Raw genomic sequence first — 19,942 nt, forward strand, 5'->3', positions numbered from 1 at the left:
CCGGTGGGGGACGGGTGCTCTGTGCTGACCTGGGGCCCGCGAGCCAGATGTGGCTGCTCGGCACCGGAAATGTGGCTGGAGCGCCTGAGTTCATATTTCATTTCCTTTTACCCGGCTCCAGTTTGAATTGCAATAGCCCCACGTGGCGAGTGGCTGCCGTGTTGGGCAGTGCTGGCCTCGAGGTTCTGCTCCCCGGCCCTTCTGAAGTGTTTAGTCCGCTTCTCCCACCGTCGCGCTCCTCAAAGTCCCACCTGAGAGGTGTGTGCGCTGAGAGCTTGGCTGCAGATCGGGGATGACTGCCGGGGGTGGGGCGCATGGGTGCCAGCTAATCTCTCTAGGCCCCTAGACCCTGAGCTGTCACGTCCACCCTGAGGGGCCTGTCGTTTTTTTCAGAGGGGCCTTGGCCCCCTCATTGTTTCTCATGGTAAGTAAAGTCCCAGCACTCCGACTCCTCCGTTTCAGACCCTGCTTTTGTTGGCAGAATTTAGGAGGTCTTACGGACAGCTCCTGGTGCTCATTCCTTCATTGCCGTTCATTCATGTGTCTGGTCTGTCTGTCTGTCCGTCCATACACACCAGGGGCACACTTGCTAGTCCAGGGAGCCAGGGGCTTGGTCATTCCACCCTTGACTTCGGTGGTGGGCCTTGGAGTCAGGACAGCTCACTCCTTTAATTATCTCAGGTCTGCTTACCACCCATCCTTAGCACTCCCCAGGGCCCAGAGCGGCAGGTCCAGGCAAGTCCCGAGAGATCAGAGGGAACTCAGCACCCATTTGCAGCCCCACAGCAAGCCTCACAAATGCCCTAAACCTGCTGGTGGGTCCAACACATTCCTTCCCTCCTGCAGGGCATGGATCAGGGCATGGAGGCTGGGGCCTCCGCTCTCTTACTGACTTGACCAGAATCCCCAGGCCCTTGCCCCAGGGGACTTGGCCAGTGGGCCTTTGGTCCCTGACCAGGTGGTCAGCACCCCTGGCCTCTTCTCCCAGGCCCTCCCACTGGGCTTCGTTGCACCCACTGTCCCTCCCCCAGGAGCCCTTTTTGCCCCTGGTCTGGGAAGGTGCAGGACTGGAGACATTGCTGGGCTCACTGCTGGGGGCCTGTGTGACAAAGGGGGTTGTCGGCAGCTGACCTCACCCGGCCCCTCTCCCTTTGCTCTTGTGGCTCCTTCAGGGAAATGAGATGGAGCCCAACTCAGCCCCGAGGAGAGTAGGTCTGGCAGTTACCCTACAGTGTGCTTCCCACAGAGGGCTGGACACCTGACCCCAAGCGATTTTTCAGCTTATGTCGTTTTACCCCATGTTTGCAGGGCTGCCTCCCCACTTCTGCCTCTTCACTTGGCAGGTGGGGGTGGGGGTTGTCTCCTGCTGTGCAGCCTGAAAGTTCCACAACTGAGTGCAGCATCTCGTCTCTTTTTGGCCAGGATTTCCCTTCAGCAGACCTTTCTGGGCCTCCCAAGGACAGGGCAAGGGTGAGGCCTCGAGCTCGTGCCGACAGATGGGAGATGAGGAGGAGAAGCCAGGTGCGTGCAGAGGTGGCAGGTGGGTAGGTCACTGTCACTCCCGGGTGCCCTTTGTCAGTGCAGGCCCTCTGTTTCCTGGGGTGCAGACGCGTGCCAGGGGCAAGGCTGCCGGCTTCCTGTCCTCTGCCGGGCAGGGGGGGTGGTTTTTCCTTCCAGGATCCTCATTCTTAACTCCATTTCCAGAATTTCCCTGGGTCCCTCATGGAAGTCTCTCTCTTGCTGGAAACTCTCTTTCTCCAGGAGCCACTGAGATGGGAAAGGAGGAGCCAGCCCCATCCCTGGCATCCCTGGCAGCCCTTGGGGATGTGAAGCCTTTCAGAAGCAGGGTGGGGAGAGCCCAGGGAGACATCCTGCAGTGCGGGCAGCAAGCAGGCAGCGGCCAGAGCTTGGGGCCAGCCAAAGACGATGGGCAGCCAGGTCCCCTGGAGGAGAGGCAGGCGAAACCGACCCCGCCCAACACCAGCCTCGAGAAGGCCCAGGAGGGCCACCTTCCAGAGAAACCCAGAGAGGGGCGAACGGGCAGCCCCGAGAGCAGCGAGGAGGGCCTGGCCCCCGACGGTGACGCCAGCAAGAAGACCTACAAGTGCGAGCAGTGCGGCAAGGGCTTCAGCTGGCACTCCCACCTGGTGACCCACCGGCGCACCCACACGGGCGAGAAGCCCTACACCTGCACGGACTGCGGCAAGCGCTTTGGCCGCAGTTCGCACCTCATCCAGCACCAGATCATCCACACGGGCGAGAAGCCCTACACCTGCCCCTCCTGCTGGAAGAGCTTCAGCCACCACTCGACGCTGATCCAGCACCAGCGCATCCACACGGGTGAGAAGCCCTACGTGTGTGACCGCTGTGCCAAGCGCTTCACCCGCCGCTCGGACCTGGTCACCCACCAGGGCACCCACACGGGCGCCAAGCCCCACAAGTGCCCCATCTGCGGCAAGTGCTTCACGCAGAGCTCGGCCCTGGTCACCCACCAGCGCACCCACACTGGGGTCAAGCCCTACCCGTGCCCTGAGTGCGGCAAGTGCTTCAGCCAGCGCTCCAACCTCATCGCGCACAACCGCACGCACACGGGCGAGAAGCCCTACCACTGCCTCGACTGTGGCAAGAGCTTCAGTCATAGCTCACACCTCACCGCCCACCAGCGCACCCACCGTGGTGTCCGGCCCTACTCCTGCCCCCTCTGTGGCAAGAGCTTCAGCCGGCGCTCCAACCTGCACCGGCATGAGAAGATCCACACGACGGGGCCCAAGGCACTGGCCATGCTGATGCTGGGGGCGGCGGGGGCGCTGGCGGCACCCCCGCCTGCTCCCACTTAGGAGGCATCAGGGCAGCGTGAGAAGGGGTGTGGGAAGGGAGCGGGAGGTGTTGGCATGGGGTGGGGCGTGACAACACAGGAACTAGGGCGAGGCGCGGGCACGCTGGCTGCAAATTAAAGGCCTTGGAATTCCAGCCACCACTTATGTACTGTCTCGTGGGGCCCTGGCGGTGAGTCCGACTGGGGGGCCTCCAGGGTCAGCCACATCAGCATGGCTGAGGCATCCCTGAGTCATTGCTGTCAGGGCTTGGGTACTCTCTTTCCCTGCCTTGACCTGACTTGGGGCCAGTCCAGAGCATCCGGACCCTAAGTTTACAAGCAAAGGCTTCTGGGCACAGAGGTTTCCAAACCTGAAGCCAGCCAGCCACTTCTGAGACTGTGGATCCCCCTGGAGGGGTGGTCTGCTGCTGCCACCACTGCTCCTGGCCCCAGGGACATTGCCCCCTGAGCCCAGGACCCTCCCTTGGCTCTTCTTTTTGGGAGCTGGAGCAGGGTTGAGCCAGCTGGGAACTCATGTTCCTTGTCTGCGGCCCTCCCTGTCTCCTGTCTCAGGCACTGGAGGCCTGTTTTGTGACTGGACATTTTCCATGTGTTTCCACTGGGGCCCGGCCGTAATCCAGTGAGGATTCCTCCTTTACCAGGGACCACTGTCCCTCCTGGTGCCTTCTGAGGCTGCAGTCAGCTCCTTCTGGTACTTTTCACCTCCTTGGCCTCTTTGTACATGTCCTTTATAATTTGCCCTACCTGCCCCTGTCTGGCTCTTTTAGTCTTGGCCTTCTGCTTTTTTGACCTCTGTATTTCTATTTCCCATTCTCTTTTTTTCCTGGGGAGGAATGGGCTCAGCCTGCTTATTATCCAAACCTTGCAGCTTGGCTCTCAAGATGACACTGGGTTCTGACACACCGACTGACCTTGAGGACACCTGCATGTGGGCGGCTGTTGAGACTCCACCTGCCTCCCTGAATCAGGGGGCCAGCAGGGTGGCTGCCGCCCTGGCTGGCTCCTGGCTCCCAAGGGAGTTGGAGCAGGAATGGGGACTGACGATAGTAGTAGCTGCCAGTCAAGGGGCCAAGTGCCATGTATATGTCACTTCTAGTCTCCACAGCTCTGAGCAGTGGACCCCGTCCCAGTCTTATAGATGAGGAAACAGCCGAGAGGTCCAATAACTTAGCCAACAACCAGAGAGATGGAAGCTGGGGTTCAGGTCCAGGGATTTCGTTGTGTAAAGAATACCCCTGCTTCCATGCATCCCAACGACTACTGGCTGGCTAATGCATGTTATGAGGTGGGGCTGTCCAAAAAGAGTAAGACAGACTGTAGACTTGACCTTCAGGGCTGCTGGACTCAGCCGGAGATGGCGAGTCGGGGAGCAGGTCATCAGCCAGATGCCAGGAAGCTGCGGACTAGTGGGAGCCCAGGCAGAACTTGGTTGTGTCTGGCAGCTCTCCGTGAGATCTAGGGTTGGGTTGCTGGCCGGACTGGTTGAATTAGATGGCTCTTGAAGACATGAGAAAGCAAGCTGTTTCTTCCCTTCAGCTTGTCTTCATGGCTTGGGTCACTCAGTCAGAAATGGGATTTCTCAGCTTGGCTCAATATAAGGGGCTGAGGAGGGCTTGTTCACATAAAGCAGGCTTGCAGCTTCCAGGAGCTTGTTTCCTGATGAAAGAGGCTGGAAGGACACTCGTTAAACTTGATACAAGCTTAGCACAGAGAACTATTTGCACAGTGGTGATTCATTTGCTTCCTTGGGCTTTATAGCCAGTGTGCCAGGACTTGAACAGCTCCAGAGATCTGTCGAGTGAGCCAGGGCATCGTTTAAAGACTCCACTCTGGCCTCTGAGGAACTCTGAGACCTGGAGAAACTGTTTCCCCTTTTCATAGCACCGTGGAGAGGAACATGATTCCAAGGGCCCCATGGGTCTCAGTCCACTTCTGCTTAGAGACCCATCCAGAGGCCACCATTCTGGGATCGAGTGGCGAGAACATTTTTTGACTGGAACTTGGCAATTTAGGAAACATTTGACAAGAACAACTAAGACTGCGGAGGTAGTGGAGATGTCGTGGAAGGGCCTAGAATGTGAGGCTGAAGGGTGTTCGTGACTTGGTGGGTGATGGAGAGGTAGCTGACTGGGAAGGGGGTCGCCAGGGAAGGGTCTTGGTGTCTCTGGCCCGCTTCCTCCTGGCTTCTGCCACACCTGGCCTCCCAGCCTCCCGGCCTTGGAGGGCCCCCACCTGGTCGCTCACGCTTCATCTGCGCCTGCGCCGTCAGAGGGAGGGCGAGGGTGAGGGCGGAGGCGGGGAATCGTCGCTGCGGGCTGCCCACCCGCTCCCTGTGCGGCCCAAGGCACGGCCCAGGTCCCTGTTCCGGGGGCCGAGATCCCAGCTGGCCCTGCTGCCCCCCCCGGGCCGAGGGCGTCTCCCGCACTTCGGTGACTCCGCCGGGTAGCGAGGCCGGGCGCGGGCGAGGGCGCAAGAGGGCCATCCTTACTAAGGGGCCTCGCGGCGAGGAGGATGGGTTTCCGGCAGGCCCCTCCCACCAGCTCAGACCTTAGCCAGTCAGGGGGCGGGGCGGGGCGAGGGGCGGGCTGCAGCAGAACCGGCCAATCACGACCCTTTTTCACCCCACCGCTCCCCAAGGGGCACGGTTGCCCGGCAACATCGGAAAAATCTCCGCATTGACGCTTTCCCTTTTCCCCTCTGCCGGATGGCCGTTGCTGAAGGGACCAAGGATGGGGGCCTGGACTGCTGACCTCGCCACCCCCCTAGCCTTCACAGCCGGCCCTGGGCCTACTACCGAGATGCCAAGCCTCCTGCGGTCCTAGAGGGGCCGCGGGCGAGGGCCGGACAGCCCCGGCCAGAGCCGCTTCCGGTTTCGAGCTCCCAGCCCCGGCATCTCGTTGCTGGCTGGGAACTCTGGGAGCCCGATCCCGGCTTCCACCTATGGCCTCTGTCCTGGAGCTCAGCGGGCGCGCGGACACCTCCCGCCGGCGCTCTAAGACCTTCCGAGCCCCGGAGCAGGGCCTGACAGTGGTGCTGGGGAGAGCCGGGCGCGGGCGCGGGAACCGTCTGGAGGGAGACGCCTCTTGGGGGCGGGGTGAGCCGGGGAAACTGAGGTGGCCGTTGCGGGGGGAGGGAGGTAAAGGGCAGGGAAACGTTAAGTAGGGGCTTTGCAGCATTCACTCATTCGTATTTCAAACACGAAATGAATGCCTGCATTCCAGGTTCTTTGCTAAATGATGAGGAATACGCGATGACAAAGCCAGACAAGATCCTTGCCCTCACGGGGTTCCGGTCTAGTGAGGGAGACTGATAAGCAGATAAGTGACACAAACATTGCTTTCAGGTAGTGACAAATACCAGAAAGAAAGGAACGTGTGAAGCAATGGAGGATGTTAGGAACGGACTGTCAGAGAGGGCCCCTTCAAGGCGGGAACATTTAAACTGAGACTTGGAGAATGACGAGAAGCCGTTTTACAAGGATTTGGGGGCAGAACCTTCCAAGCAAGGGGAGCAGAATGAATAAAGGCCCCACCATGAGGAAGAGATTGATGTACCAGGAGCTGAAATGACACCTCTGGTGGCAGGTGCCTGCAGAAGGGGAGGCTAGAAGGTGAGACTTGCCAGAGGCTGTGGGCTGAGGTTTCTCCTTGGTATATGGTGGAGAGTGGAGAAAGGAAGGTTGTGAAGATGATCCAACCTTCCTCATTCTCACGCTCCTCTGCCAGTCTGTGGTGTGTGGTCAGTCAGGCTGCCTTGCCTCGGTTGCAAAGACAGCACTCCGTGGCCTGCACCTCTGGCACCTCCTAGAGCGCCCCAGTTTTTCTCTTTTCAACTAACAAAGTTCGAGGCTAGTCTTGAAGATTAATACTACAACCCAACAGGCCACTGACCAGAGCAAGCTGGACTCAAATGTTAAGGGGAAAGTGGAAAAAATGCCTGGAGGGCCTAAATCCGGCAGCTTCTCATGTACCTTATGCTCCTGTGGGCATGCCCCTGTGACAGTTTCCTGGCGATACCTAACTCCCTGGGACTAGTCACTCTTTATTGAGCACTTCCTAGGTGTTAAGAGGTAGTGCTGGGCTCGGTGGTCTTCTTGTATTCTCTCATTTATTTAATCCTTATAACAGCCCTGTGAGGCAGTGGATCAGTTAGGATTACAAATAACAGAGATCCAAAATAGGATCTTTTTTTTTTTTTTTAAGATTTTATTTATTTATTTGACAGAGACACAGCGAGAGAGGGAACACAAGCAGGGGGAGAAGGAGAAGCAGACTCCCTGCTGAGCAGGGAGCCCAACTGATGCAGGGCTCTATCCCTGGACCCTGGGATCACGACCCGAGCCGAAGGCAGATGCCCAATGACTGAGCCACACAGGCGCCCCCCAAATAGCAGGATCTTAACCAAAATGTATAAGTGTATTTCTCAAGATAATATGTGCAGGTGGGCTGCAGGTAGGCAGCCTATGTCAGGATTGGTGTGGCAGCCCTAACCCACAAAGTCAACAGGGACCCAGGCTCTTCCTAGCCTGCTGCTCCACCCTTCAAGTGCTATCTCAGGATCCCAAAACAAGGAGTAGGATTTAACCATACATGCTGATTTTTAAAATTTTAATCAAACGGGAATACTACGAACAACTTTATCTTAATAAAAAATTTTTTTAAAGATTTTGTTTATTTGAGAGAGAGAGACACAGCGAGAGAGAGGACACAAGCAGGGGGAGCGGGAGAGGGAGAAGCAGGCTTCCCGCGGAGCAGGGAGCCCGATGTGGGGCTCGATCCCAGGACCCTGGGACCATGACCTGAGCCGAAGGCAGACACTTAACAACTGAGCCACCCAGGCGCCCCTATCTAATAAATTTTAAGTTGTAGATGAAAGGGATGACTTCCTAGAAAAAACTACCAAAATTTAGTCAGGATGACATGGAAATTCTGAATATCTAATATCCCACAAGAGAAATTATAAAAATAAATATTTTTATGTTCTATTTTTTAAAGCTTTATTTATTTGAGAGAGAGAGCACAAGTGGGAGGGACAGAGGGAGAGAGAGAACCCCAAGCAGACTCCATGCCAAGCGCAGAACCCAGTGCTGGGCTGATTTCATGACCCTGAGATCAGGACCAGAGCCGAAACCAAGAATCAGTTGCTCAACTGACTGAGCCACCCAGGTGCCCCTTATGTTCTTCTTCTTCTTCTTTTTTTTTTAGATTCCATTTATTCATTTGAGAGAGCGAGAGAGAGAGAGAGCAAAAGGCGGGGCAGGGGGAGAGGGAGAAGCAGACTCCCCACTGAGCAGGGAACCCATCGCAGGTGGATCCCAGGCCCCTGGAATCATGACCTGAGTGGAAGGCAGATGCTTAACTGACTGAGCCACCCAGTTGCCCCCCTTATATTCTATTTTTTTTTTAAGATTTTACTTATTTATTTGACAGAGAGATACACAGTGAGAGAGAGAACACAAGCAGGGGGGAGCTGGAGCTGGAGAAGCAGGCTTCATGCAGAGCAGGGACCTGACGTGGGGCTCAATCCCAGGACCGTGGGATCATGACCTGAGCCGAAGGCAGATGCTTAACAACTGGGCCACCCAGGCGCCCCTTTATATTCTATTTTTAATGAAAAAAAAAAAAAAAAAAAACTCTTACTAGGTAGTAATTTAGTTAGGGTATACACTCTGTTTATAATAGAGGTTCAAAGTAGCAGTGGCTTAAACATGGTACCCATTTCTTTCTCACATCACTGTGTGGGTATAAATCCAGGGCCAGCTTGGTTGCTCCACAATCTTCAGGAATCCAGGCACTTTCTGTCTTACTGCTTTGATATCTCTGAGTGTTACTGTCATCTGCATGGTTCACACCACTACATCCAAATTTCTGTTAGCAGCTGGGAAAAAGAGAATACGAATACAGGACCCGCCCCTTTCTAGTAAGATACATACATCACGTCTGCTCACATCTCATTGCCTTCAGTTTAATACATGGCCATGCTTAACTGCAGGAGATGCTGGGAAATCCTTACTCTTTTTTTTTTTTTTTTTTTTAAAGACTATTTGAGAGAGAGACAGCATAAGCTGGGGTGGGGAGGGGCCGGGGAGAGGGATAAGCAGACTCCCTGCTGAGTGGGAAGTCTGACATGGGGCTGGATCCCAGAACCCCGGGATCATGACCTGAGCCAAAGGGAGACCCTTTAACCAACTAAGCCACCCAGGCACCCCTACTCCTTATTCTGAATGGCTATGTGCCCCTTGAAAAATTCTTACTATAGAAGGAGAAAACTGAAAAAAAGGGGAGGGGGGCACCTGGGTGGCTCAGTTGGTTAAGCAACTGCCTTCAGCTCAGGTCATGATCCCAGGGTCCTGGGATGGAGCCCCACATCGGGCTCCCGGCTCCACGGGAAGCCTGCTTCTCCCTCTCCCGCTCCCCCTGCTTGTGTTCCCTCTCTCGCTGTCTCTCTCTCTGTCAAATAAATAAAATTAAAAAAAAAGAGAAAACTGATATTGGGGACAGCTAGTAGTCTTTTTGCTGCAAATGAGAATAGATGCTCCTTAATATGATCATGGATATATATCAGGGACAAACAATGGATAATTGTAAATCATTAAAAGTATTTTCATTAAGCAAGGCAATAATACCTGTTGTCCTCAATTTTTTACATCGTTTAGAGAGTTCTGGACTGAGACTAAGGAAATAATGAGTATAAATTCTGGAAATGAATATAAATTTTCTGGAAAGAAAATTTTGACTTTCATTATTTCCAGACTAGATTTCCTAGAAAAACAAACCAAAATACTTTCAGAAAGAATGCTTCTCCCTCTAATCCTCTCCCCTCTCATGTGCTCGCTCTCTCTCTCAAATAAATAAAAATCTTAAAAAAAAGAAAAGAAAAGAAAAGAAGTGCTATTTGGTGGTCAGTTTCAATGTCATCGTATACAAATAACTTGTCATCTACCGGCACTGCCCAACCAAATATATGGTAAGCGTGCCACTTATTAATTTATTATTTCTCAGCCTACAATACACACATTTTGTCCCGCTTTGTGGTACTAGAGCCTTTCTCCTTTGGTAGCCAACTTGATGTTCGTCTTTGCCAATAGAGGGGGGAATGGAAGAACACTGTAAGTCCACACCTAGAAAAATAGACTTTCAATTTCCTTTTTCTCTGTGCCGTTCTCCATGGGACCAGTAGAAGGAGGGGAGGGAGCCCAGGAGCATCCACTTCAGCAGTGTTCACAGAGAGGACTCATGCCCTCCAGCAAATTGTTCAAACAAATGCTGGAAGCTGGGTGTTTGTATAAATGACTTGCAAATACAGAAAACTGTAAACAGTCTAAATGTCCAAGAGTAAGGAATTTTAAATAAAATATGGAACTTCCATACTATGGAATACTATGTAGCCTGCAAAACAGATGCATTTTATTTATACATGGTGATATAGAAAGATATCCTTTTTTTTTTAAGATTTTATTTTGGGGGGCACCTGGGTAGCTCAGATGGCTAAGCATCTGCCTTTGGCTCAGGTCATGATCCCAGGGTCCTGGGATCCAGCCCTGCATACAGCTGCCTGCTGGTGGGAAGCCTGCTTCTCCCCCTCCCTCTACTGCTCCTCCTGCTTGTGCTCTGGTAAGCAAGAGCGCACAAGCAGGGGGAATGGCAGGCAGAGGGAAAGGGAGAAGCAGGCTCCCCGCCAAGCAGGGAGCCAGGTGTGGGGCTCAATCCCAGGACCCTGGGATCATGACCTGAGCTGCAGGCAGATGCTTAGCCGACTGAGCCACCCAGGCGCCCTAGAGATATCCTTGATAGACTTTTGAGTCAACAAAACATTACTTACATAGAATTATTCCAAATTTACATAAGAAATATTCGTAGACGTAGAAGTGTAAAAACAGACTAAAATATTAATAATACTGTGTGGGAAACAAAGGCAGAAGAAAAAATTATTAAATTTACTTTAGATTCTAGAGCCCCCTGACAAGTCCTTGAAACAGGGAGAGTGGGCGCCTGGGTGGCTCAGTTGGTTAAGCGACTGCCTTCGGCTCAGGTCATGAGCCCGCAGTCCTGGGATCGAGTCCCACATCGGGCTCCCCCTTCTCTGTGGGGAGTCTGCTTCTCCCTCTGCCTGCCACTCCCCCTGCTTGTGCTCACTCTCTCTCTTTATGTCAAATAAATAAATAAAATCTTAAAAAAAAAAAAAACAGGGAGAGTGACGTTCCTCTAGGGACTCAACTGCCTCAATGTTAAGACTTTGCTAAAGGTAAAAGGCAATCCTAGCCTGAGCCCCCCTCCCCCCCGCCCAGGATCCTGTAAGTCTACCTTAACATATAAAAATTCCTTTGAGAACTTCCTTTATCTCTAAACCCCCCAAGGTACATGTTGGCAATCATCCCCCAAGCATATGGCCCTCCGATATACATCTGAAGGATCTCATGACCAGGGTTTTATTAGACGGTAATAAATGACCTTTTCCCAACAATAGCTGGCCCTCTCAAGTTCCTGGAAACCTTGCTTCCAAAATTCCTTAGAGACTTACGCTATCCCTAACCACCTCCCAACTTGAAAGTATATAAGTACGTAATGGGCCACTCCTCATGACCCCGGTGCAGCTCTTTCTGCCCACGGGTCCTGTCTGTGCTTTAATAAAATCACCTTTTTGCACCAAAGACTCAAGAGTTCTTTCTTGGCCGTGGGCTTCAAACCCTAACATCTTTCCTATATCACTCACTTTGGAATGGCCTTATTAGGAATATATTTTTTTACCTCCAGTTATTTTTGCCTTCAGTTAGTCAACAATTATTGTGCCAGGCACAAATCCAGATGCTAGGAGTGGGGCAGTGAAAACGCTGACCTCACGGAGCTTACAGTCCAGTACTAGGGAACAAATATTACATAGGTGCGTCAGGTAGTGATAAAAGGAAGAAAAATAAGGTAGGGCAGAAGTATGGCGGGGGGGTGGGTGGGCGCTGTTTATATAGAGTTAGGAAAAGCCAATTGGAGGGAGCGACTTTTGAGCAGATCGAGGGTGCTAGCTTTGTGGATATAGATAGCTTTATAATTTTCCATACTTTCTTAATTTTTTCTACACTAGGCATGCAATACTTGCATAATCAAAACAAAAAGCGATCTCTTCATATTTCAGGAAAAGATCTGGAGCCACAGATCTGCAGGTAGAGAAGTAGAGTGTGGGAGCAGCTACAAATGCATGGAAAGGAGAACCCAGAGCTCCCCGGCAGGGAGCCCGCCGCCCCGCAGAGTAAGCTGCCGGTGGGAGAGCGGGGGACTCCCCCGGGTCAGCGTCCCCGTGGGCCGCGTCCCGCCGCACGACCTCGGCTGAGGTGCGAAGAATCGCCACAGGAGTCTCCGCGTCCCTCACTGGACTGCATTTCCCAGGAAGCTCCACGCCCCGCTAGGAGGGGCTAAAGACTTTGGCGGGGGCGGGGCCAAGAAGCTGGAAATGAGTATCCCGGGGCCGAGCAGCGCGCTGGCCTTCAGCCCTCCGCCCTCCACCTACTCGAGGCAAGAACCGGGGGCGGAAGGAAGAGTCCGTTCTCAGCGGATCCCTTCCGGCGTATGGGGACCTCTACTCGTGGCTGGGCCAGACGCCGCCTCGGCCCAACAGACCAGTCTTGGCTTTCCCTTTTCGCCCTTCACGGACCAGCAGGGCAGAGAAATCTGAAAGAACGAGTTTAGAAGCGAACCTCAGCTCGGGGGCATAGGTAGGCGCCGCTGCCTCCTGATTGGCCAACTCTGGGAATTCTCCCCGTTCATTGGCTATCCGTCAGGGAGAAGGCGGACTCAATGGGCGAAGGGTTTTCTGGGGCGTGTAGTTCGAGTGCTTGCTGCGGCGCATGCGCTGTGTTGTTTCCCGGCGAGCCGCGCGCGAACTTCCGGTGCGGGGAGCTGGCGGCGGAACTAGGAACGCCTGGGCGGTTGTGGGCGGTGTGTATCCCGGGGGCGGGACCGGCGACGCGGAGCTCCGAGATCGAGCGCTGGGCTGAGGGCGGCAGGGGCCAGCACCCCGAGACAGAGGCCGAAGGGGGCGCGCGCTGCTGGGAAGTGCTGGGGGTGGGGTCCCCTGCTCCCGCCTTGCCAGCCCGCCGCTTCTCAGCTGCGCGCAGGCGAGGCTGCTGGGGTCGGTCCGCGTTCCCGCTCGCCGCGTCCTGCCGAGCGACCCTGGTGAGTCCCTGGTCCTCTCCGAGCGGAGCCTTCTCCTCGGTCACTGGAGGATGCGAATGGAGCGCGTACCTTTCAGGGGTGTTGTGAGGCGTGGAAGAATAAAGTGCTTAGTGTGTAGTAGAGAAGGACTGGAAACAAGCTGAATGCCTCACTCGGGTACCTGTTAAGAAACTGGAGCGCGTCCACACCGTGGAATCTCCCAGAGTGGCTAATGAAGAAGCATTGTTAGGTGGAAAAGCAAGATACAAAATAGTATGTGCAGTAAGACCTCATTTATGTAAAACACACAAAAACACTTGTTTCTCCCGTTTCTATGGATACATTTTCAGTGAATGGACAGGGAAAAGTCCAGGAGGTCACATGTCATACCGTTTATGGGGGGGTGTGCAACTGCATTTGGAAGGAAGTTTCTATTTTATGTGTTTCTGTATTAAGTCCCCCTGCCTTTTTTTTTTATTATAACGGTCTGTGTCACTTTTTTTGTTGAAACAAAAGAGAAATTAAAGAAAATTTCAAAATATATACTTTTCAGGACTATTGTAAGGAGTAGCAATGTAAAGTACAAATATGTGTCACTCATTCGTATGTACCTGTGGCTAAATGGCTTAGCCTGGTGTCTGTGAGCTCTTTGTTGACACCGCAGGGCCAAAATGTGTTTTGGAATTCAGAAGTTTTAGATTTGACGAAGGTAATATGGTACACATGGTATATCAAGTAACTCTACCAGCAGAATCTGCAGCAATACTCAATAATCAAATGTATTAATTACGTTTTCTTTTACTGAAGTGTAATACGCATACAGAAATACACATGGTAAGTACAGCTTGGTGAATATTTACAAGCTGAAGAAATACATAAATATTTTTGCTGTAAAACATATGAACATTTATGTTAAGTGAGATAAGTGGAGACTATGAATATGCTCACATCAGTAGGCCAGGTAGTAAAAACCTGGCAGTTTTGGATTTTAAAGCTGAGGATAAGGGGCTGTAGACCTGTATTGGTAGTCACATGAGCAAGGCATTATGGGAGAGCCTAAAAAACCCTTCAGGGCCAGGAAAGGACAGGAGCAGGCTGGCGGTGTTTGCTCATTTACTGCCCCCCTCCTGCTTTTTGCTCTTTCCCCAGGAATACGTGTCCAGATGTCCACCTGGCTGCCACAGGGGATCCCTCTGGGAGACTGAAGGGCGGGCTCCCAGGCCAAGGTTGAGGCCATCCAGTCCTGAGCTTTAGGCCAGGGGAATGGCAGCACCCCTGGAGCCTCAGGATGAGGCCCCTGGGGAGGGAGAAGGGCTGCTGATTGTGAAGGTGGAAGATTCCTCCTGGGAGCAGGACTCTGCCCAGCAAGAAGACAACAGGGATTCTGAGGTCTGTCGCCAGCGCTTTCGACATTTTTGCTATAGGGATGTGGGCGGGCCCCATGAGGCCTTCAGTCAGCTCTGGGAGCTCTGCTGCCGCTGGCTTCGGCCGGAGCTGCACACCAAGGAGCAGATCCTGGAGCTGCTGGTGCTGGAGCAGTTCCTGAGTGTGCTGCCTGGAGGCGTCCAGGACTGGGTTCGAGAGCAGTGTCCAGGGAGTGGCGAGGAGGCCGTTGCCTTGGTGGAGGTCCTGCAGAAACAGCCAGTGACAGCATGGCCACAGGTGAGGGTCCCCTCCCACACCCAGAGGCACCTGGCTGGCACCTGGCTGAAGAGAGGTGGCCATCTCCATAGAAACAAGTCCTCCAGGGGTGGTGGGGATGCATCAGCAGGAACGCATCATAACAGGTGTTGCCTTTCTGAAAGACACTGTCCAAATGAATCTGGTTTCTTTTTGGTGGCTTTGGAGGGCAGCAGCAGGACCAAAGTGGGCATGTTCCAGGAAGGCAGTTTTAGCTCCACACTGGTTATGCAAATTTTTTTTATGTTCTGTAGGCCAGGCCCTGGGGATACAGTCATGTGTAATGAGAGCAGCAGAGTAGGTATGAGAAGGTAGCTGTCCATGTGAACCCTGCTCTCTGTGGATTCTTGATCCTGGGGAGGGTGCTAATGAGTGGCTGGGGTGTGGAGTTCCGCCCTTGGCATGGAGGTCTGCCCCCCCACCCCCTTACTAAGTGGCTCTGTGATTTGGCCTTTGGGAGCTGTTCTTGCCTCATGCTTGATCAGGGAGTGTCCTTGGGCACACAGCACTGCCTGGTGTCACCTTCTCCTCTGGATATTTCTGGGACCCCATGTGGATCTCCTTCCCCACCCCCCTGCATCCTGAGGGACATGTCCTATGTCTCCTTCCCAGGGATTAAGCTCTGTCTCCCCCATCTGGTCTCGGTGCTGATGAGCATGTTGTGGTTCCTGCACAGGAAGTGCCCTCAGAGGACGTAGAACCTGAAGCTACAGTCCAGGGACCCCAGGCCAAGGGGCTTCCCATGAAGGTGGGGGCACGAAGCTGGCCACCTGTACCTTGGGAGCAGCACAGCCATGGTGGTGAGTAAGCCTGTAGGCACAGATCGCTGGGCAGGGGCTTGGGTCCTTCCAGGGCGTTGCCCTCAGGGTAGCAGGAAGAGTCTTTCTTTTTCTTTCTTTTTTTTTTTTTTAAGATTTTATTTATTTATTTGACAGAGAGAGACACAACGAGAGAGGGAGTACAAGCAGGGGGAGTGGGAGAGGGAGAAGCAGGCTCCCCGCTGAGCAGGGAGCCCGATGCGGGGCTCGATCCCAGGACCCTGGGATCATGACCTGAGCTGAAGGCAGAGGCTTAGCGACTGAGCCACCCAGGCGCCCCAGGAAGGGTATTTCTGTTCTAGGAAGCCTAGGAATGTGTGTGCGTGTACATGTGTGAGAGCTTACTCCTGGCCTGGGCTGGTCTCTGTGAACCTCTGTTCTTTTCCTTCAGCCCAGCTTCCTGCTCTTAAAGAAGGGAGTACCAGAGAGACAACCGGTACCTGCTTTGCCTCTGAGGTCCATGTGAGTTACCAGTCCGTTTGTCCCCTCTGAGGCCCTCGCTGCTGTTGAGTCCCGAAAATGGGCCTTGTCTTTTCATCAAGGCCTCTTCCATCCATCCTGGTCCTGCCTGGACCTACCCTGTTCCCCATCCCAAGGGGGAGCCCAGAGTGGCAGCCCTGAGCCAGGTTGTGGTTTTTTTGTTTTTTTTTTTAAACCTCATTCTAGGGACCTTTGACATTTGGAGACATTCCCTTCTATTTCTCCCGGGAAGAATGGGGGTCTCTGGACCCTGCTCAGAGGGAACTCTTTTGGGACATAAAGCGAGAGAACTCCCGGAATGTTGCCCTGGGTAAGCAGTGGGTGCCCTTGGGGTCCTTGGCTCCTCTGAACTGGAAGCAGCAGCCTTCTTGGGGGTCCTGGTGACAGAGGGTGGGCGCAAGCTGGCCGTACACCCCTGTATGTCCCTGCTAGAATCCTCAGTCTTTCCATCTCCTCCTTAGCTGGCTGGAAAGGGCTTTTGCTGGGTCTTTTCAAGAGCCCTGGGTGATTTTCCCTTTGTGTCAGTGTTCATTTTTCTTTGCCTTTGAGTGTGTGTTACCATAACATGGGTGCTTGCAACGTGTCAGCACTGTGCTGAGCTCTTATACAGGCATTTTCTTGTGATTCTCAAAACCTGCCGCATAGAGGTGTAGTTCCGGTGCACACACGAGGGATCTGAGTCTCAGAGAGGCCAACGGACACTGAAGGGGCTGAGCTGGGACTCTGTACAGTAGTTGTGAGGCCCCCTTAGCCCCACGGAGAGGGGTTGACAGAACACCCCTTGTCTGTGTGCCAAGGCCTGGGCTCTGCTCTTCGGAGGCCACCCACCTGGAGCTCCTTTCTGCGCTACAGCCTTTCTGAGCACTGTCTGGGGATCATCTCATTTAATCCACATGACACAGTGGGCAGGCTAGGATCATTCCCTGTCCAAATCTCTTGTTAAGTTTAAGGGACAAAAGCTTGTGCAATAAGAGCAGCCACATTGGCTGAACCCATGTAGGTTCTCAGTTTCTGGTAAGAAATACTGAGGGTTTGGATAACTTACAAACTACCTGAATTTATTCAGTTTTGGAGTTTGAATAGCCAAGGTTCAGAGGGTGGGACATGGGATGCCAGTGTGGACCCCAGGGTGGAAGTGTTGGGTGTATAATTAATAAGCGTCTATGCAGCGTGGATCAGCCCAGCTGGACCCCATGCCTCTGCCTCTGAAGTGTTTCTCCGCAAGCATTTTATCATGTCCCTATTTTATGGGCAAGGAAACTGAGGCTGGGGTCCTGTGCTGCCCTGGGCTTTCTGGACCTGAGTCCTGTTTCTGCCTTGCCCCAGCTCTGGTCCCAGAACCCAGTGGAACTGAAGAGGCCGCCCCCTCTCGGCTTGCAGGTGCGGGGCTTCAGAGCCAAAGCCAGCGATCCGGGCTGGGGGAGGCGGTGACGGCGCTGCCGGGCCAGGCCGGCGGTGGCGGCGGCGGCGGTGGGCGCGGCAACGTGACTGTGTCCTGGAGCCCTGAGGAGCCCGAGGCCTGGGATGGCGAGGCCCGGCCGGGGGCGCCCATGGGCCGCGCGGTGGGGGCGCGGAGGGGGCGGCCGCCAGCGCGCCGGCGGCCGCTGCGGGACCTGGCGGCAGAGAAGCCGCACAGCTGCGGCCAGTGCGGCAAGCGCTTCCGCTGGGGCTCGGACCTGGCGCGCCACCAGCGCACACACACGGGCGAGAAGCCGCACAAGTGCCAGGCGTGCGAGAAGAGCTTCCGCAGCTCGTCGGACCTGCTGCGCCACCAGGGCGTGCACACGGGCCAAAAGCCCTTCTCCTGCTCCCAGTGCGGCAAGAGCTTCAGCCGCAGCGCCTACCTGGCCGACCATCAGCGCATCCACACGGGCGAGAAGCCCTTCGGCTGCAGCGAGTGCGGCAAGAGCTTCTCGCTGCGCTCCTACCTGCTGGACCACCGGCGCGTGCACACGGGCGAGCGGCCCTTCGGCTGCGGCGAGTGCGACAAGAGCTTCAAGCAGCGCGCCCACCTCATCGCCCACCAGAGCCTGCACGCCAAGATGGCCCAGCCTGTGGGCTGAGCGCTGGCGGGGGCCCTGCGGCCAACCCGGAGTGGGGGCTGGGGGGGGACGGTGTCCCCAGGGCGAAGCAGCCACCGGCCCTTGGTGTTCTCTCCCCTCATCTGCGGCCTCCATCCCGGCTGCCTGCCCCGCCTCACCCCCAGGCCTAGCTTACACCCCCAGGGAATGGAAAGCTCCCACCACCTCGCGGCCATTCCCCTTCTTGCTTCCCGGGTTTCTCTTGTCCTTTGGCATCCTGGTGCCCCAGCACATTCGTGGCCTGTGGCCTCAGCGTGGGAGAGAGGCCTGGGCATCAGGGAGGTGGCTGAGGAAGGGGTCCCCTGCCCCCCACCGGCCTTGCTTGCCTCATGGCTCTTTGTTCCCAGCCGTGTCAGCTGAGTCCGTGGGCTGGGCCCTCTGCCCTGCCAAGCTGTGCCTTCTGGTGGGTGTGGAGGACAGGCCTTGACCTGCAGGATGCTCCTGGGTTCTGGGAGGACAGCCCATCCCTGGGAGGATCTGGGTCCTCGGTGTGGCCACGGGCTTTCCAGCCCCATCTCTCCCCATTTCCAGGCCGTGACCACTTTGCCCCGCCTGGAGACATGGAAACTGCTTGCCTCTGCTCGAAGCTGACTTGCCCCCAAGCGAGTCCCTGAGAGTGACCCCTGCCAATCTGGTGTGGGTGGTGGTGGCTCCAGGAATAGGAGGCCCACACTGAAGACCAAGGACAGGGCTGGTGGAGGCTGGCTGCTCCCCGCTGCTCCCCTTTCCAGAGGTGTGGGGTTTGTGATACTTAACACTAGCACTCTGTTAGCGCTTTGTCGCTGACTCCCTAAGCACTGCATTCCATGGTGCCGTCCGCATTGTCTGCAGATAGGCATTCGCAGGGACAGACCACAGGCTCTCCAAAGGAGCTCGGCTCTGCTGGTCTCAAAAGGGCAGCAGAGGATGTTGAATAAATAACAGAAACTTCCTCTAGGCTGTTCTGTTCTTTATGTGGTTGCTGCGTTGGGGGTACTGGAATTCATGCCTCTCTGCCTCCTGGTTTGGTGCTGCCCGGGGCACTGGTGCTGGGTGGTCACCAGGTGGAGCCACATTCTTGGCTTCCAGGTTGGCTGGGCTGAAAAGAACAGCTGTGAGTCTCAGGACTCTCATCGGCCATTGTCAGCCAGTGTGAGCCGTGGACCAGGGGCAGCTCAGGATGGGACATCTGGAGGCACCCCTTGCCACCCCGGCAGGACAACGCAGGAGCTGAGCAGGTCATTGCCAGGCTACTCCTTTTCTCCTCAATGGCGACCTGAAGAAACAGGCATGGGTGTGGGGTGACTGGTGGGGGGCACGGTGTGCTCTTGCTGCTCACGGAGATCCAGAGCTCTAAGCTGGTCCCTGTGCTCAGATCCCTTAGCGGGAGAGGACTCCTGGGTCAGAATGGGCCCTGCCCCATTCCCCACCCAGCCCTTGACATCTCACCCCTCCCCGGCCAAGGCCCCCGCCTGGAGCCTGCACAGAGCTGGTGGGTGCACGGTCAGAGGTCCTTACATCCCCATGGAGCCCTTCCCGGTTTGCCTGGTAGTAGCCTCAGTGGGCCACCTAAAGGGTGGTGGGGGCAGGCGGTGACAGAACGTTCTGTCCCTTAGTCTGTGTGCCAGTCTCTCTGGCCCCAGAGCCCTTCCTCAGCCAGCCCCCCATTTAACACTTGCTTCATCCTGAGCTCACTATGATGGACCCCATTTCCTGGATGAAGCAACTGGGGCCCCATTGTGGACAGATGACTCCAGTTGGGGGTTTCTATCTGTGAGACAGCACCTGTCACCACTCCTCGTACCCTTGTGCTCAAGGCTGCAGTGTGCACATGTGGGTGCTATGGGTGCTGTGCAGGAGTGAGTAGGGGCTGGTGAGAGCCTTGCATGGATTTTTTTTGGTGCTGGTGGCTGGCTCAGACAGGAG

General features: G+C 54.9%; 2 protein-coding genes across 16 annotated transcripts in view; both read left to right on the forward strand.

Annotated features, from left to right (window-relative positions):
* Window positions 1-2,974, forward strand: part of ZNF205 (zinc finger protein 205) — a 32,805-nt gene extending 29,831 nt beyond the window's left edge. For all 13 annotated transcript variants that reach the window (XM_088017307.1, XM_088017309.1, XM_088017303.1 and 10 more), the window contains 2 exons: window positions 1,423-1,521; window positions 1,762-2,974. In XM_088017307.1, coding sequence (XP_087873433.1) covers window positions 1,423-1,521; window positions 1,762-2,837 — 1,175 coding nt within the window. In that variant the 3' untranslated portion in view covers window positions 2,838-2,974. The remainder of the gene's footprint in view (window positions 1-1,422; window positions 1,522-1,761) is intronic.
* Window positions 2,975-12,358: 9,384 nt separating this feature from the next.
* On the forward strand, window positions 12,359-18,968 carry ZNF213 (zinc finger protein 213). Of its 3 annotated transcripts, none has more exons than XM_028111759.1 (6): window positions 12,359-12,539; window positions 14,128-14,640; window positions 15,335-15,458; window positions 15,868-15,938; window positions 16,143-16,266; window positions 17,283-18,968. In XM_028111759.1, exons 2-6 carry the CDS (start codon window positions 14,242-14,244, stop codon window positions 18,017-18,019), a joined length of 1,455 nt encoding a protein of 484 aa, XP_027967560.1. In that variant the 5' UTR covers window positions 12,359-12,539; window positions 14,128-14,241; the 3' UTR covers window positions 18,020-18,968. The 3 variants fall into 3 exon arrangements, with proteins under 3 accessions (XP_027967560.1, XP_027967559.1, XP_027967562.1); XM_028111758.1 differs by lacking the exon at window positions 12,359-12,539 and adding an exon at window positions 12,745-12,999; XM_028111761.1 differs by lacking the exon at window positions 12,359-12,539 and adding an exon at window positions 12,745-12,999 and having other exon boundaries at window positions 17,337-18,968.
* Window positions 18,969-19,942: the final 974 nt, after the last annotated feature.

The sequence above is a fragment of the Eumetopias jubatus genome, unplaced genomic scaffold (assembly GCF_037043125.1).
Source record: "Eumetopias jubatus isolate StellerSeaLion01/CBP00866 unplaced genomic scaffold, mEumJub1_p1.0 scaffold_12, whole genome shotgun sequence".
NCBI classification, from domain to species: Eukaryota; Metazoa; Chordata; class Mammalia; order Carnivora; family Otariidae; genus Eumetopias; species Eumetopias jubatus.